This window comes from Aquarana catesbeiana, linkage group LG01, assembly GCF_042186555.1.
Source record: "Aquarana catesbeiana isolate 2022-GZ linkage group LG01, ASM4218655v1, whole genome shotgun sequence".
Lineage (NCBI taxonomy): Eukaryota > Metazoa > Chordata > Amphibia > Anura > Ranidae > Aquarana > Aquarana catesbeiana.
In genome coordinates this window covers 553,637,631-553,653,791 of record NC_133324.1, presented here as the reverse complement: position 1 = coordinate 553,653,791, position 16,161 = coordinate 553,637,631, and the positions used below count along the sequence as shown (strand labels likewise).

General features: G+C 37.9%; 1 protein-coding gene across 3 annotated transcripts in view; it reads right to left on the bottom strand.

The window, feature by feature from the left end:
* Positions 1–16,161, bottom strand: part of SSBP4 (single stranded DNA binding protein 4) — a 735,140-nt gene that overhangs the window by 178,439 nt on the left and 540,540 nt on the right. For all 3 annotated transcript variants that reach the window (XM_073595915.1, XM_073595931.1, XM_073595924.1), the window contains one exon: positions 8,829–8,918. In XM_073595915.1, the coding sequence (XP_073452016.1) occupies positions 8,829–8,918 (90 nt within the window). The remainder of the gene's footprint in view (positions 1–8,828; positions 8,919–16,161) is intronic.

The following is a 16,161-nucleotide window of genomic DNA, read 5'->3' as shown; positions in this document are numbered from 1 at the left end:
AACCTTCTGCCTTCATAATCCCTTTAAGAAAACAACTTTTCAAAGAGATGGAAACTCTTTCATCACTGTATTACAACAGATTTATCATGACCCAATGTAAAGATACAGTATTCTATACAGTATAGAAAAGCCAAATTGACATGCTACCACGCTCATAAGGGGATACCTTTTAGCAATGACTTCACCTATAACTTGATTGTTGTTATTAAAATACAGCACTGTTTAAAAATCTCATAAGATGAAGAGAGTAGAACAATGGCCTGAAATATTAACGCAGTAGTCCAACATGCTAGAATTAGTATTTAACTTTTATCTGCACTCATTAAGCCTCCCCGTATGTTATAGCAACAGAATGAATTGGCAATAAGCAGAGAGCATGCAGTAAAATTCCTCCTATCTAAAAGCCTTCTGTCCCTGCGCTTGTGAAGCTCAGACAAGTGCTGTCCGATAATCCTGTTTGGAGAGGTCTCCTGCTCACTGATATATACCCTTTGGGATACAAGAGGGCTTAGCACTGCTTGATTTAGACTACATGGCCAGTGTTTAAATGCTTCACTTGCTGGGGAAAAAAACCACGGCTTAATACAGCTGTCTTGGAGCTTGTCAAACAGCATTTGAGCAATGTGAGCCTGTCTACAAGAACATAGTAAGAACCCAGAAGATAAAAAAAGGCTACCTAACACCACCATGCTTCATTAGCATTGGCAAGTGTGATCTTGTCAAAACTAAGGCTAATATTTACAGATATATTAAAATAAGTAGATCTAAACCCTTACAGGATGACATTTAGGTTGCTAAAGCACTGTGTATCTGAAACAATTGCCATGGCGTTTGCTTTCATAAAATACCATTTTCACTTCTTTTTCATATGTTATAGCCTCAGTGCTGCTGATATCCTTCAGATTCTTCCTTTCTACATGCACACACTCCAGCTTCATCTGCATATCATTGTTTTGGAATGGTTTCATGGACTATGCCTGCACAATGTGTGCCAGCACGGCTATAGCCAAGTGTTGCCTCTATCAGGGTACATGTGACATGATGACAACAAAGGCACGCAAGGGAGAGTTACTTGTTACCCCATAACAGGAAATGCCTTGAACAAGGACCTTCGTGGCAGGATCACTAGTTATGATTTGTATGACAACTTTTGATTCAAATTGATCAAAAGTACGTTTTGTTAATCAATGGGTTTAGATCAACTTTCATTTAAAAAAAGAACAAAAAACTAAAACTTGCTTTGCTAGTAGGCGTGCAGTAAGATGGGTACGGTAGAGGCCAATCTACCCTTGTGTTCAGATACTTAGCAGAGAGATCTTCACCCACCCACGGTAAGCTATTAAAGCTTCAACACTGTTTTTCAACAAAGCTGCTTGCTGTCATTAAAGCAGAGCACTACCCAAAAGGGGGAGCTCTGCTTGTCTATCTCTATCCCCCTTCTGCTGCCAAATTTGGGTAAAGCACAGGTTTACTTTAATCCCCCCCCAATTCAACCAGCTGAGTACTAGCCTGTATATACCCCTTCATTAACAGGCCATTTTTCTGTTTTCAGTGATGTAATATTTTGACAATTACTCAGTCAGGCAACACTGTACTCAAAAAAAAAACTTTATATCACTTTTTGTGAGAGCAGTAGTGTTTTTTAACAACTGTTTTTACATTTTTTTATTTTATAGAGTAAATAAGACCAAAATGTTACTGTTATAAATCATATAAAATAAAAAAGTTAGGATGATACAAACATCTCCAAAAGTACCCTTTTTCAGAAAGTAAACACCTTCAGTTGACCTACTTTTTTGCAACAATGTTCTCAAAAAGAAGAAACATGCTGGTATTGAAGTTGTTCGCCACTTGAGTCTCAACCACTGTTTTATTAACAGCACTGGGGTAGGTGTTATCTGTCCCAGCACTGTTTTAACATGGCACCAAAAATCAGTGGCTCTGGCAAGTCCATGGGCAGGCTGAAAACACCAGCTGTCTGTGATCCAGCACTAAGCTGCTTGTTTCAGCTCCTGGTCTTCCGATACTTCTACATACCATAGAATGCTGTAGAAGTGAATGTAAAAGTTTTGCTTCCACATCATTGGGAGTGTAGTGACGCCACAAGTGACATCATTGGGCTTCCTGTCAGTTGTCAGTATGGAAGTTCAGGCAAAGCTGTTGCAGCTCTGTTGAGCCTCTCCCTACAGTAGTAGGTCACTGCTGCCAGAAATAGATCACTAATAGACGTGATTAGTAATGATCTACTGGTGAGGACACCCCAGGATATATATGATCTGAATGTTCATTTGTGTTCACTGAGCAAGCATCAACTGCTCATGTAAATAAATGCAACATAATTAGAATTTTTAGCAATTGTGCTAATTTCTGCCCTCATCAACCCAGCTTTATCTAATTTTATTGTTACTCTAAGATTTTACACAAACTGTTTTTCCCATGCATGAGTTGCAATGTAGCATCAAAGGGGCAATAGAGTTTTCCTAAAGTGGAATGTTCACCTTGAGTTTTACTTTTCCACTATGTTATATAAAAGGAGCATTAATGTAATACAATTTTAATCAGCAGACTTTCATGATTATATTTTGCGGTAAGTATATGCTAATACGCAAATTATGTAAATGTTGCATTGGGAAAAATAACAGGAAAATTCAATTTTTTTTTTACCTTTTATTCCCAATAAAAACCAAGGATATAAAAATGTATGTATCAAAATTTGCTACCAAATTAAAGCCCTATCTTTTCCTCATCCCCTCCCCCCTACAATTATGTATGATAACGTTAGAGTAGAGCACAAAACTTACCACATTTATTGGTGTGGAACCAAGATATTACTGAAGCTAAAAAAATGATCTGGGACTCATGATTGTTTAAGATTGTTTAAGAAAACAAACACAGAAGGTGGATGGAGATGGGGGTTCAATGTGTAGGATAAGGGCAGTGAAGGTGTTAATATTTAAGCACTACAGAGACAGGATGGGGATATACAGAAAAATAGCAGGGTTCATTGTTGCAAGCACAGTACTTATTAGAGGATTCCAAAACTTATTTTTATTTATATCAAACAGTTATGTGAATGAAAAAATATCTAAATTTTTGCAGTGATACATACGTTGTTAAAAAAAAATTTTTCATACATATATAAATACTGTATATCTTAAATAATTTACACTGCTTAAACATTACCGATTGGAGTATAATACATACAAAAACATTGCCAATTGATATACATTTTACTTTAAGTAAAAGCAAGCTTTGCTGAAGCCGTTCCCTTCGAATATTAGCCAGTTATATCATGCAGAGATTGCTTCCCCTTATTGATTGCTGGCACAAAGTCTAATGCAGCAGCCAGAGAGACTCTGTGAAGATAAGCTTGTGGGATGCACTGAGAAGGTTTTACTTTCAATAAACTAGGCGATAAACAAGCAAGTGGTTAGTGGCACCTGTCAATCATCTGTTCATAGACTGAGCAGGTTAAGGAAAAGGAATCCCCTTGGTGATTTCATGCTTTACAACATAAAGGAAGCAATCCTATTTGGTTATATAATATATACATGTAACTCTTATGTTTGTCAGCATTATTTTGTGAATTAGGTCATATTTATACATATTTTCCATGGTTTTGGAAAAGCCTTGCCCCCCTCCCCATTTGGTATAGGTTCCTATGCTGTATATCCATGGCTCTGTAAAATTACCTCCTCCTGCATGCTTAATTTATTACAGTGGTTGTGCACTTGAAACTAAAACCAAAAGCAGATCCCATAAATTGCATAACTTTTTCCTCTAAAAACACTCCCAATCCTTAAACAGCAAAGCTTCCAACTGATCAGACTGCAGTCCATCCATTGTGACATACAAATACTCAATGATCAACAACAGCAGTTACAGATAAACAACAGCAACTGAGGATCATAGCAGAATAGGGGGTCCCCAGCTCCTCGGTGGCACTGAACTAATTAAACTTGTGCCATTACATCAAATACATCACATATACGAAAAATAAAAAGATTATTCCTCAGTGCAGGAAAATTGGCAGAACCATGCAAATCATTCTTTTTAATCCAATTCTGTTGGAAGGCTGGGTGCCAAATCCTAATCCATGGTTTCCATACACTGCATGGATAAAGGCTAAAAACATAAAACTACTGTATGCAGTTTGGAATAAATGGGTCTATAATATTAGGCTATATTTGCAATACACACCATCCAGTTCTAGATGTTCTTTTGACGTATTGGGTATCAAGGAATGGTTTGCATGTCTCTGTCCATGTCTGGAAATGAGGAATAATCTGCCTTTTTTCAGAGATGTTATAGAATAAGACATGTGAATACATTTTCTCTGAACAAGGCTTACGCACTGATTCAGTTGGAGGGCTTTTTGATACCTTTAATCAAAAATATATAGATAATACAAATTAATATTTACTGTTACTTTACACAAGTGCTGTATATGACACATTAATGTAAAATGTGCTGCTATTGGTAACTGTTTATGCATCTTTTTTTTATTATTAAGATTTGTCAATACAAGAATTACAAAGAAAAAAAAAAACAACAACCAGTAAGCCCCAGCCTAGTGTCCCCTACAAACAGTCAAGGATACACAAACCCATATAGACAATAAGTTAAAGCTGGAGCAGCTGGTAACAACCAAAAGTACACAGATGTAATTTAGCAAAGTAGTGTTGTATTTACATTCCTGGCTCTACAGAGGCAGTAGTAAAAGGACTAGCTAGCTAACGATGCCACATTTTCCCAAAGGTTTGGGGTTTCTTCCTGAGCTGGGAAGTCAGCTTATACAGTGGAAAGTTACCATTAATCATAACCTTCCAAGTCCCTAATGATTAGTATGGGGTGCTTTTCCAGGACATAAGGATAACTTTTTAGCATAAAAGTATAAGATACGCAGCAGGCCTTTGCCATATTTAGAAAGGTGTATATCACCAAAAATCCCTAAAAAACAGTTCTTTGGGTGTCAAATATTTGGTAGATCAAGGGCAGCAGAAAGAAACAAGTTCACTTATGACCAGAAGACAGAGACTAATGGGCAGTTCCACTAACATCCTATCCATGCCAATCAACCCCCACAGATTACCATCCCTGTGAGGCATACCACCTATGTATGGAACTATCTCCTGCATCTGAGGGGACCCACATTAGCTGACTGTTGTTGACTGTCTCAACTTCAGCCGCTATTAAAAATACCTAGCCATCCTAACAGGTTGGCCTTTTTTCAGTACTTTAAACAAGAGGCCTAGATCCTTAGTCCCTTGCAACCCCAGGGAGATCTCTGCAGCCCAGCATCTGGGTCTGGGTCCCATAGTCTGATGGTGGGCAAGTTTTACAGTGCAGGCATTGGCACATACCTTCCTTCTTTGGTTTCAATATACAGCGGCATATACACGTGATATAATTTCTGTTGTGTTTTACTGACATAAATTTGCGCCATTCTTCAGACACCTCTGAAGAAGAGTCCTCAAAAGCTTTATTTATCATATATTATACCTGTACACAATTCTTTGTAACAACACTGTTATATCTTTACTTCTATGGCCTCATATGTGTAATTTCAGACATGTGTTTTAACCTTTTGTATCAAAAAATGTTACCTTTAAATTAATTTTGACTACCTTTGAAAGTGCCTATATAGTCCTAATTCCAGAGGGTATTTGTTTGCTATTGTCTAAATCCGGGATGAAGGCACCATACAACTCAAGGTCAGATTCCTTCTTACATTAACAATGTATTGGATCTTGCAAAGGCAGTGCGTTTTGAACGCAGTGTGGAAAACACACATAGAATGCACCTTTTCCGCACCGCAGTCCTACCCTTAGTGACTTAGAAACTGAAAAAAGTTACAGACTGAAAAAAATGTTACATACAAAGATGTCGTCATCACAAGATATGTGTTGCTACAGCAAATGACTACCAACAAAATGATTCAAGTTTAATTCATGGATTTAACACGTGATTTGTGAGGATCGGTTTAAATAAGAATTTTATGAATCATAACTCATTCATTTTATACAATATTTAGCAGGCACATTTACAAAGTACTAAGATGTTAATATGCTGTTGCAACAGCATTAGGATTAGCAGCAATAAGCACCAAGATTCTGACAATTACAAAGTTAATGGTCTTAAAAGTCACAAACATGGTGGCTTGAACTACAGGTAGTCTGCAATACAGAAATACTGCATTTCTTTTCAGGGAGCAAAACATTTTTGATATTGCACTTCCTTGCAAAAAATTACGCCATCGGCCAAGTTTAGCATATACAGTATGTTTCTTTCGCTCTCTGCAGTATTTAGCTTGGGAGAGTATTTAGCTTGCAAAATGATTGTCACGCTTGACACCACCATCCCTCCCAAAGTCTATTGGCACCTTAAAACGTACGGATTAAAGCAGTATTTGTCTTATTATGCTTCATGTACAGATCTTTCTTTTGCTTTTTTTTCATCAGAGAGCAATATGTCTACAGTTAACGTACATGTATTTCAGAGTGCCCATTTACTCACCACTCAGATGTAGGTGCAGGCCTCTTTAACTTCGTTTTCCTACAACTCCCTAGAACCTGGGTTTAACAAGAGAAAATAGGTTTCCCAGCTTCCCCCCAACTCAGCAGACTGGAGAGACCACACCTGATGAGGCTGAGATAGCTTGGCAAATGATCTGAGAGACCCTCCACTGTCTGGACCGGCATGCTGGCTTATAGTAAGCAGCTTCTCTGGAAGACCTAGCTGCTGTAGGGATCTGCTCCCCAACTCCTACCAGAGTACTCCAGTTCCTGTTAGGTGGCCCTTTGTCTTTAGGCCTTGAATCCCAGCAGCTGTTCACCTGTGTTACCTGAGTAACCCTGGACTTCACTGACAGGGATGCTGTTTATGAGGATAAATGCAAGTTGCTGTAATCTAAACTGTTTTAATGAAGTAGTGCTTCTCAGCTTAACTCTTGTTATTATAGAGTATTATGGAGACTGTGCTATGCAGTTGTGTTACCCTGAATGAGTCACAGAGTCAGTGTTTGTACAGCTTTCATACTCTGAAGTGCATGCATTTTCTTTGCCATCGTCAACCTGTTTTTCATTATTGTGCAGTGCATGCTTGTTTTTTCACATATAAAACATATTTTTCATTATTGATTCTAACTTTGCACCTGTTTAATAGACTGCAAGTCATAGTCATTATCTGCATGATCATTTAGCTGATTGCCTATTCTGTTAAAAATGTAAGCCCTAACCAAATGACATTTAGTTTGCCAAAGCACTGTGTATCATAAACAACTGCTTTTTTATTTGGGAAAAAAAAACTTTTTTATCATTTATTGCATATCAGCACATCTAATCTTCCAGAACCTCTATGCAGAGACTACCTGTCTACATAAAAAACTCAAGAAACTGTTGCAAGTAATTTCTCTGGGCAGGTTTCCTGATGATGATTACAGAGAAAATGCTTGTAGGAAACTGTGTGACTAAGTGACAATGCAAAAGAGCAGCTGACACACTGAGACAGCGAGTTTTCATCCTATAACATGAAGTGCCTGCACAGGACCCTTCATTGCAGGATCAAAAAGTACTTTATTATTTCGTAATCTATTACATACATTACCATGTCAAGACTTCTATTATATATTATCTATTAAATAGATTTTAGTTATTGGGTTTACATATATTCTACATCAGTGCCGGGACAAAGTCATCCAGCGCCCAGGGAAAAGATGCCAAACTCCCTCCATCATGATGTGCAAACTTAGAGGATCCTACACCCAGCAGTTACTCATTTGTTGAAATCACTGCCACTGTCACTACTCCTGTCAGCCTTGGAACAGAAGGAAGGTGCCCCCATCCCTACAGTAAATCATTGTGCCCAGGGCAACCGACCCTCTCGACCCACCCCTTGTCCTGGCCCGTCTCTATATGAACAAACCCTAAGACATCTGTAAAGATGGAATCTAAAAAAATGAAAAAATTACTTAAGTCATTTCTTTTGTGTATGATAAATTAAGCCAATTATTAAATACAACAAAGAGTAAATGGAAACAAAATTAGTTTATTGCTCCCAGTGACCAATCAGATTTCATAGATATATCAATAAATCTAATCAAAAATATCCAATCAGATTGGTCACTATTAGCAGCAACTCAGCTTCTGTTCCTAGTCTTGATATTGCTTTCAAAAGTCTTGAAATTGCTTTGTTGCTGTGCTGTTTTGTTTTTTTAATTTTTTTTAATCACATTTTATTTAGAGATTTTTTCTTTACAGAATAACATAGAGACACACTGTCACACAGAATAAAAACTAAAAATAGATAAGTTTAAACAAATAGCAACAAAAAAAAGCAAAAAAAAAAAAAGACAAAAATACAGAACTAAGCCAACAAGTTACTACTACATAAATATATCAATATAGCACCTGTACCCCTCTACCATACTTGGCAAACTAATAAATATCCCACAAGTAACAATAAGAACAACTTTCTCAACAACGAGTAATAGACAGGCCAATCGCGTCTATCCAACTAGACTATATTGCAGCAAACTTATGTAGAGCATTGCAGAAGAGGTACATATGTTTCTCATACAAAATATATTTATTCACTTCAGATTTCCACTCATCTACTGATGGCGGAGCAGAGGATACCCATTGTAAAGCAATCAGTTTTTGTGCAATAAAAAGAGATCTTAAAACTGCAACAATTAACTTGTTCCAATGTATTGGAATCAACATATCCCAGGATAATAATATGCTTGCAACAGCATGCAAAAGCAATGTTGCTTTGCTGTTAAGTTTTACAGGTAAAATATCAGAGAATAGGAAATGTTAAAGTACTACCTGAAAGAACCCTGGAGGCATGGGTCCACCTGGCATTCCATCATTTGGCGGCATGTTACCCATTACTGGACTGGGAGCAGCTGCTGCACTCTGCAATGATATATAAACAGTATATATTAACATTACTGCAATATAAAAAACACACAAAATTGTGTCTAAAAGTGCTTGTGTTTGGCACTTGGCTTTTGTTAGTGTCAGATGGATTTTGCATTCCTATACAAGTCTATGGGAATGCAATACCCACTTGAAGCAGGTCAAATGCAGGTTAGAAGGAAATCAACTGAAAGCCAAATGCACCTGTGAATGAATTCTAAATGATTTCATCATAAGCATGTCAAACTGATGTCAAGCCATCGACAAAAGACCACATTGCATTTGATGATTTATGAATACTGCAGCTGAAGAAAAACTTTTGTATTTCTGGCATTATAACTGATTATTGTGGGCAACAGTTCCATTCTGTCCTATTATCTAGCCCAAAAGGATATAATAGTATACTGTATATAAATTAAACTACTGGAGCTTGACCATTATAAAGAACTGTAAACAGTAATAAACATTTTGTCATTTCCAAAGCTTTATTGAACAAACATGTTCAGCAGATGAAACATCACCTTCTTAGCATTTATAATGACTGTAATACTAGGAGAAATGTGTAATCTGGGCTACTGTTTGTGACTTTAAAATGTTCAGGATGCTTCTTTTCAATTTTTGGAAGCAAATATCAATATATTAAAAAAAAAAAAAAAATATATATATATATATATATATATATATATATATATATATATATATATATATACATATTCTTATGTAGCTATATACCATATCAACAAGATATTTTTCTAGAAGGCTAAAATAAACAAAATACATATTTATCTACCATAGTTCCCAAGTCATTGGTTCATGTTTTGCGATGGCAGACACTACTGCCCCAACTGTCTTTTGAGAATTTTCTGGTAAAATTCCAAGTGAAGTTAATACTGCTACCCAGGGCTGCTGTTAGAAATCATGGGGCCCTGTACAGTCTACCTGACAGAGCGCCCCCTAAAAATATCAAAACAATATTTTCACTAATTTGACAGGTGTGTGGATGCAGGTGTATGCCCCCCTGAACACAGTGTGCATTCGGGGGTCACTCACCCACACCTGCACACCTATCAAATTAGGACCTGCCGGTGTGTTCATGCAGCCTCTGCATTCTCATAGAGTAACAGCCAGCTCCAGCTGCACAAACAAACCGCTCATTCACACTGCATGGGCAGAAGAACCTGTATGAGTGAGCCCTTCATTTTTTTAAACTATTTTATAATGATTTTTTGAGTGAAATATCAAGGGTCTAAACCCCTGACATCTCACATTTGAGACAGAGAAAAGAACTGAGGACACAGATTCTTCAATTTCTTTCTCTGTAGCCTCAGCTGCACTGCAGATGAATGAACAGAAGACAGAGGCTACACAGTTTACTATGATTCAGTTATGAATGAACTCAGTAAATGAGGAATACTGATCACTCACTGTGTCCATTCAGAAAAGGAAGGGGCTGGCAAATGACATAATTACCGGCCCCTTCCCCTGCTCTCCATCCTGAACAACCCCCTGTGTACCTGGGGAGAAAGGGAAGCCGGCAGCGCTGCGGGAGTGGGGTGCACATGTTAGGGCACACATCAGAAGGAATCAGATGTGGGCAGGACAGGGAGGGGAATAGGTGCAGCGGGGTGCAATTACAGGAACAATGCCCTGTGTGTCTCTCCCTGTAGCAGCTGAAAGTTGGTGGAAGGGAAAATGTGAGAAACAGGCTTTCAGCTGTTACAGAAAGCAGCACAGGGCATCATTGCTGTAAGGGCCCCCCATGGCACTGATCCTCTCGCTGTCCTGCCCACTTCTGATTCCCCCTGCTGCCCAGGCCATGTACAGGAGGATGGGTGGTACCCCCTTATCAGTAACCAAACTGGGTTTGGTCTTAGAGGCTTTTTACTTTGCAAAGTGTATGCTTACTTAGCTTTGTAAATAAAGCAAAGATGTGTTCACTTTAAATACCCAATTACGTGCAATTAAAAATAAAAAACAGGATGTTTGCTTGCACATGAATGGATAATTGAAGTGAACACAGCTTAACAGCTATGACCATGCACTTTGCAAACAAAACATACACGTTACAAAGTGAATTTGCTATACTTTTAGTAACTCAGCCCCAGTTTTCAGCAGAGATGGGCTATGAAAACTATAGCTGGTGCATTGTACATGCATTATTAAAAAAAGCATCTACAGTAGGTGGGTGTTTAAAAATCATAGCCAAACGTTGAATTTACTGAACATCGTGGGCTTGCTTTAAATAGTGATTATCAAGGAACCTTATCTTTCTATATAAAAAAAAATGTCAAAAAATTGCTCAAAATTAAATGTAATTAAAATGATTACTCTGTTCAAAGAAACATACAGAAATATAACAAGCATTGTTAGAACTTCCCCTTGTTCATTCTCAAACTGTATTGGAAAATTATAGCCTTTAAAATTACATATTGCCATCTATGATTAGCAAACTATTCGCACATGTTGATCCTCATTCTTTTTTCTAGAACTTTATTTTCTGATAGACCCCAGCCTTAGGTTCACATTACAAGTTTATTTTGCTCAACATCTTTCTTGGGTGTGATCTGTATCCTGCAACAATATCAGTTTCTCTCTCGTGCACCCCAAGCTCCCTGTGGTACTGCTCTGTCAATTACTGTGAATAGAACCTTTTGGAGACAGATTGATTGCTAGTCACTTTGTCGTTATACATCCAGTATCAGTCCACAAGTTGACACTGTTTATTGCTAAAGTGTATGTAAAACGATGAACTTCTCTTATTTGCTGGTCTGTTAACCTGTTTATGCCAGTGTTATATGGTGCATCACAGAGATAGTTACATAGTTACTTAGTAGGTGAGGTTGAAAAAAGACACAAGTCCATCAAGTCCAACCTTTGTGTGTGATTATATGTGTGATGGGCCTTTTTCCGAAGTACCACATGTATGCACACCATCGCTTGTGGCCATGCTGTTACTGATAGCTCTTTGTCTCATACTAATGGTTGGTCTGTGTGTAAAATAATAATACTAATAATGGTATTATTAATAAATAAAAACATCCTGTCTCCAATACTTGATCCAGTGATTGTTGCATGGCATTTCTCAGGGTGGGTTTCCTAACAGTGACAACAGTGGGCTATACCTGTGCATTGTATGTTGAAATGGCCTTATATAGTCTTGTTCAGAAGCATGTATGACAGATGACAGTACATGTGGTATATTCAGGGCTTTTTTTCAGCAGGAACATGGGGGAACGCAGTTCCGGCACCTCCAGCACTAGGGGTCTATTGTTGCTGAGGAGGTCTACTGTTCCTGGTGGAGGACCTATTGTTGCTTGGGGTGGGTCTTATATTGCTGGGGGTCAGTTGTTGCTGGGAGAGATCTACTGTTGAGGGAGGGCTCTATTGTTGTTGGCTGCCGTAAAGTCTATTGATGCTGGCTGTGGGAGATCTGTTGTTGATGCCACAAGTCTATTGTTGTTTGGGGGGAATTTTGTTGCAGGTGGTCCATTGTTGATGGGGGAATCTATTGTTGCTGGGGGGCTCTATTGGTACTGGCTGCAGGGGATCTATTTGAGTGCTTTGCTTGTTATCATTACCAAATTCCATAAAAATTCCATACAAATTACAAAATGTTACTTGGTTCTGTATTCTCTAAAAAAGGCAGTACTGGGAGATGGGTAGGGGGTGAAGCCAAGGAATGGTGCTCGTAGGTGGGTAGGGGCGGAGAAAAGAGGTGAATCAGATAGGGGGAGTTCCTGCACCTATTCTCTAAGAAAAAAAGCCCTGGGTATATTCCTCATGCATACCATACTAAAACAGACCATGTGAATAAAAGTGTGCCGCAACGACTCCCAACTGGCCATGGTGTAGAACATGAGTGGAATATCTTGCCAGCACACCAACAAGCTTGCTTCAAAGTGCAAAACTATTTATTCTTGTATGAGATATGAATGTTTTGGGATCATGGGTCCATGTATGAGGATTCCCTACATGATCCCAAATAATTGCTTTTCTATGTGATCATACAAGAGAGCTTTGCACTTTGAAACATGCTTGTCAGTGTGCTGGAGACATATTCCATTTAGAATGACAATGCAGGGGCACATTTGGGATAATAGAAACAAGGACCTTAAAGTTATTGTAATGGTTTGTAATGGTTTGTTTTTTTGTTTTTATTAACCACCCTACGTACATTTACTGTCGCAGGGCGGCCCGGGTGTGCAAAATCACTTACCTGTATGTGATTTTGTGCACGCTGTTTACAGCGTGCTGCTCCCGTTGTGATTGGACACAGTAGGAGCCAATCAGCGGGTCCGGCAGCCGCCGCCACACGCCGATCGTTCACAGGAGAGATGGAGCAGCAGTGAGTCGTTGTAAACAAAGCAAACCGCTGCTCTGTCAGTAAGGAAAACAGAGAGGTCGTGTTTCAGCTAATCTGAATTACGATCTCTCTTTTCCTCCAGTGAATCCACTCCCCCCACATTTAGAAAGCACCTCCCAGGAAACACTTTTAACCCCTTGATCACCCCTGTAGTTAACCCCTTCCCTGTCAGTGTCATTTATACAGGGAACAGTGCATTTTTTTTTTAGCCCTGATCACTGTAATAATGTTACTGGTCTCCAAAAAGTGTCACTTAGGGTCAGATTTGTCCGCCGCAATGCCGCAGTCCTAAAAATTGCAGATCGCCGCCATTACCAGGAAAAACAATAAAAAAAGGAAAAGTCCCTAAATCAATCCTCTGTTTTGTAGACGTGATAACTTTTGCACAAACCAATCAATATACGCTTATTGGGATCTATTTTACTAAAAATATGTAGAATACATATTGGCCTAAATTGATGAAGAAATTAGTTTTTATACATTTTTTTTTGGCTATGTATTATAGCAAAAAGTGAACAATATATATATATATTTTTTTTTTCAAAATTGTCAGTCTTTTTTTGTTTATAGCACAAAAAATAAAAACAGCAGAGGTGATCAAATACCACCAAAAGAAAGCTCTATTTGTGGGGAAAATTTAACCTCTTAACCTCTTGATCGCCCCTGATGTTAACCGCTTCCCTGCCAGTGTCATTAGTACAGTGACCGTGCATATTTTTTTTAGCACTGATCACTGTATTAGTGTCACTGGTCTCCAAAAAGTGTCAGTTAGATGTCCTATTTGTCCGACGCAATATCACAATCCCGCTATAAGTTGCTGATCGCAGCAATTATTAAAAAAAAAAATTCCAAAAATATATCCCATAGTTTGTAGACGCTATAACTTTTTCTGGAACCAATCAATACATGCTTATTGGGATTTTTTTTTACCAGAATACATATTGGCCTAAATTGATTTTTTTACTTTTTTTATTGGGTATGTTTTATAGCAGAAAGTAAAAAATCTATTTTTTTTTTTGTTTATAGCGCAAAAAAAACAAAACGCAGAAGTGATCAAAAACCGCCAAAAGAAAGCTCTATTTGTGGGAAAAAAATTTATTTGGGTAGAGCGTCACATGACCGTGCAATTTTCAGTTAACCACTTCAGCTCCGGAAGGATTTACCCCCTTAATGACCAGGCCATTTTTTTGCGATACGGCACTGTGTCGTTTTAATTGACAATTGCGCGGTCATGTGACGTTGTACCCAAACAAAATTCATGTCCTTTTTTTTCCCCACAAATAGAGCTTTCTTTTGGTGGTATTTGATAACCTCTGCGTTTTTTATTTTTGCGCTTTAAACACAAAAAGACCGGCAATTTTGAAAAAAAAAAACAATATTTTTTACTTTCTGCTATAATACATATCCAAAAAAATAAAAAAAAACTAATTTATTCATCAATTTAGGTCAATATGTATTCTGCTACATATTTTTAGTAAAACAAAAATCACAATAAGCATATATTGATTTGTTTGCGCAAAATTTATGGAATCTACAAAATAGGGGATAGATTTTTTTTTACATTTTTTGGGGATATTTATTATAGCAAAACGTAGAAAATATTGGGTTTTTTTCAAAATTGGCAGTCTTTTTTATGTTTATAGCGCAGAATTGATCAAATACCACCAAAAGAAAACTCTATTTGTGGGGAAAAAAAGGACAACAATTTTGTGTTTGTGTACAACATCGCATGACCGCGCAATTGTCAGTTAAAGCAACAAAGTGCCGTATCGCAAAAAAATGGCCTGCTCAGGAAGGGGGTAAATCCTTCCGGGGCTGAAGTGGTAACGCAGTGCCGTGTCACAAAAAATGGCCTGGTCATGAAAGGGGGTAAACCTTCCAAAGCTGAAGTGGTTAGTGTGAAATCTAGGTCTTTAGCAATCATATTTGTAAATGGAAATGTTGCAGACATCTCCTGTGATTATTTTTGAGGTCAACTGAATAATGTTATCAATATTTTTCAATGAATTTCTATTTCCACAAATTCCTATTAAGAACCTATTGCCTACCTTTTAAAAATAACCCCACCCCTTCTTTGTCCAACAATAAATAAACACATCACCTATTTTTTTGCAATGAAGGATGACAGCTTGTTATAATGGTTACCACACACATGGAGCCTCAAGAACTTGTACAATGACTTGTGCAGCTTCTAATTCCAAAGTGAAAACATGGCAGACTTTCAAGGTTCATGATAAGCACATGGTATTGCTCATGTGTTGGCCCCTACACTTACCTACATTACACAAGTTTATCAGGTTAGTTTTAAGACAGTTAGTTTTAACAAAAAGTGTACAAAAAAAAAAAAAATTTTGATATACTGATTGTGTTTTTGAATCTGCTCTTAGTAGGATCTCTGTGGCTTTAAAGTGCAGGGTTTGCACGCTAACAACATGCAATGCAAGCACTGCAGTAAAACCAAAGATCGTTACATTTAATAGGGGAATTCCGGTAACTCAGAGGTTACAGTACAGAAAGACAGGATATTTTATTTAAGCATATCTTTCAGCTGAAGACATCCTCTCCAGGGGAAAATGTTTGGCACTATCCTAAATACCGAAGGGCGGAAGTGTTTAACCAAAGTTGTGTCCTGTTCCTATGACAACGACCGACTTCCAACCATTTATCAAATCTGGCACAGAAATGACATTCCCTGAACAGCAAGTACTATCATTTAATACTCTGCACTTCCCTTAGTGTGAGATGTTCTTGCTTCATAAGTGGGCAGGCAGAAAATTATACTTTGTTTATCATTTTTGTTTCTTGCCATAATGTGGCCTCAGACAGAGAAGGAATTTTGATGTTGATGTTGTTATGTTAGCATTAGTCACTCAGCTT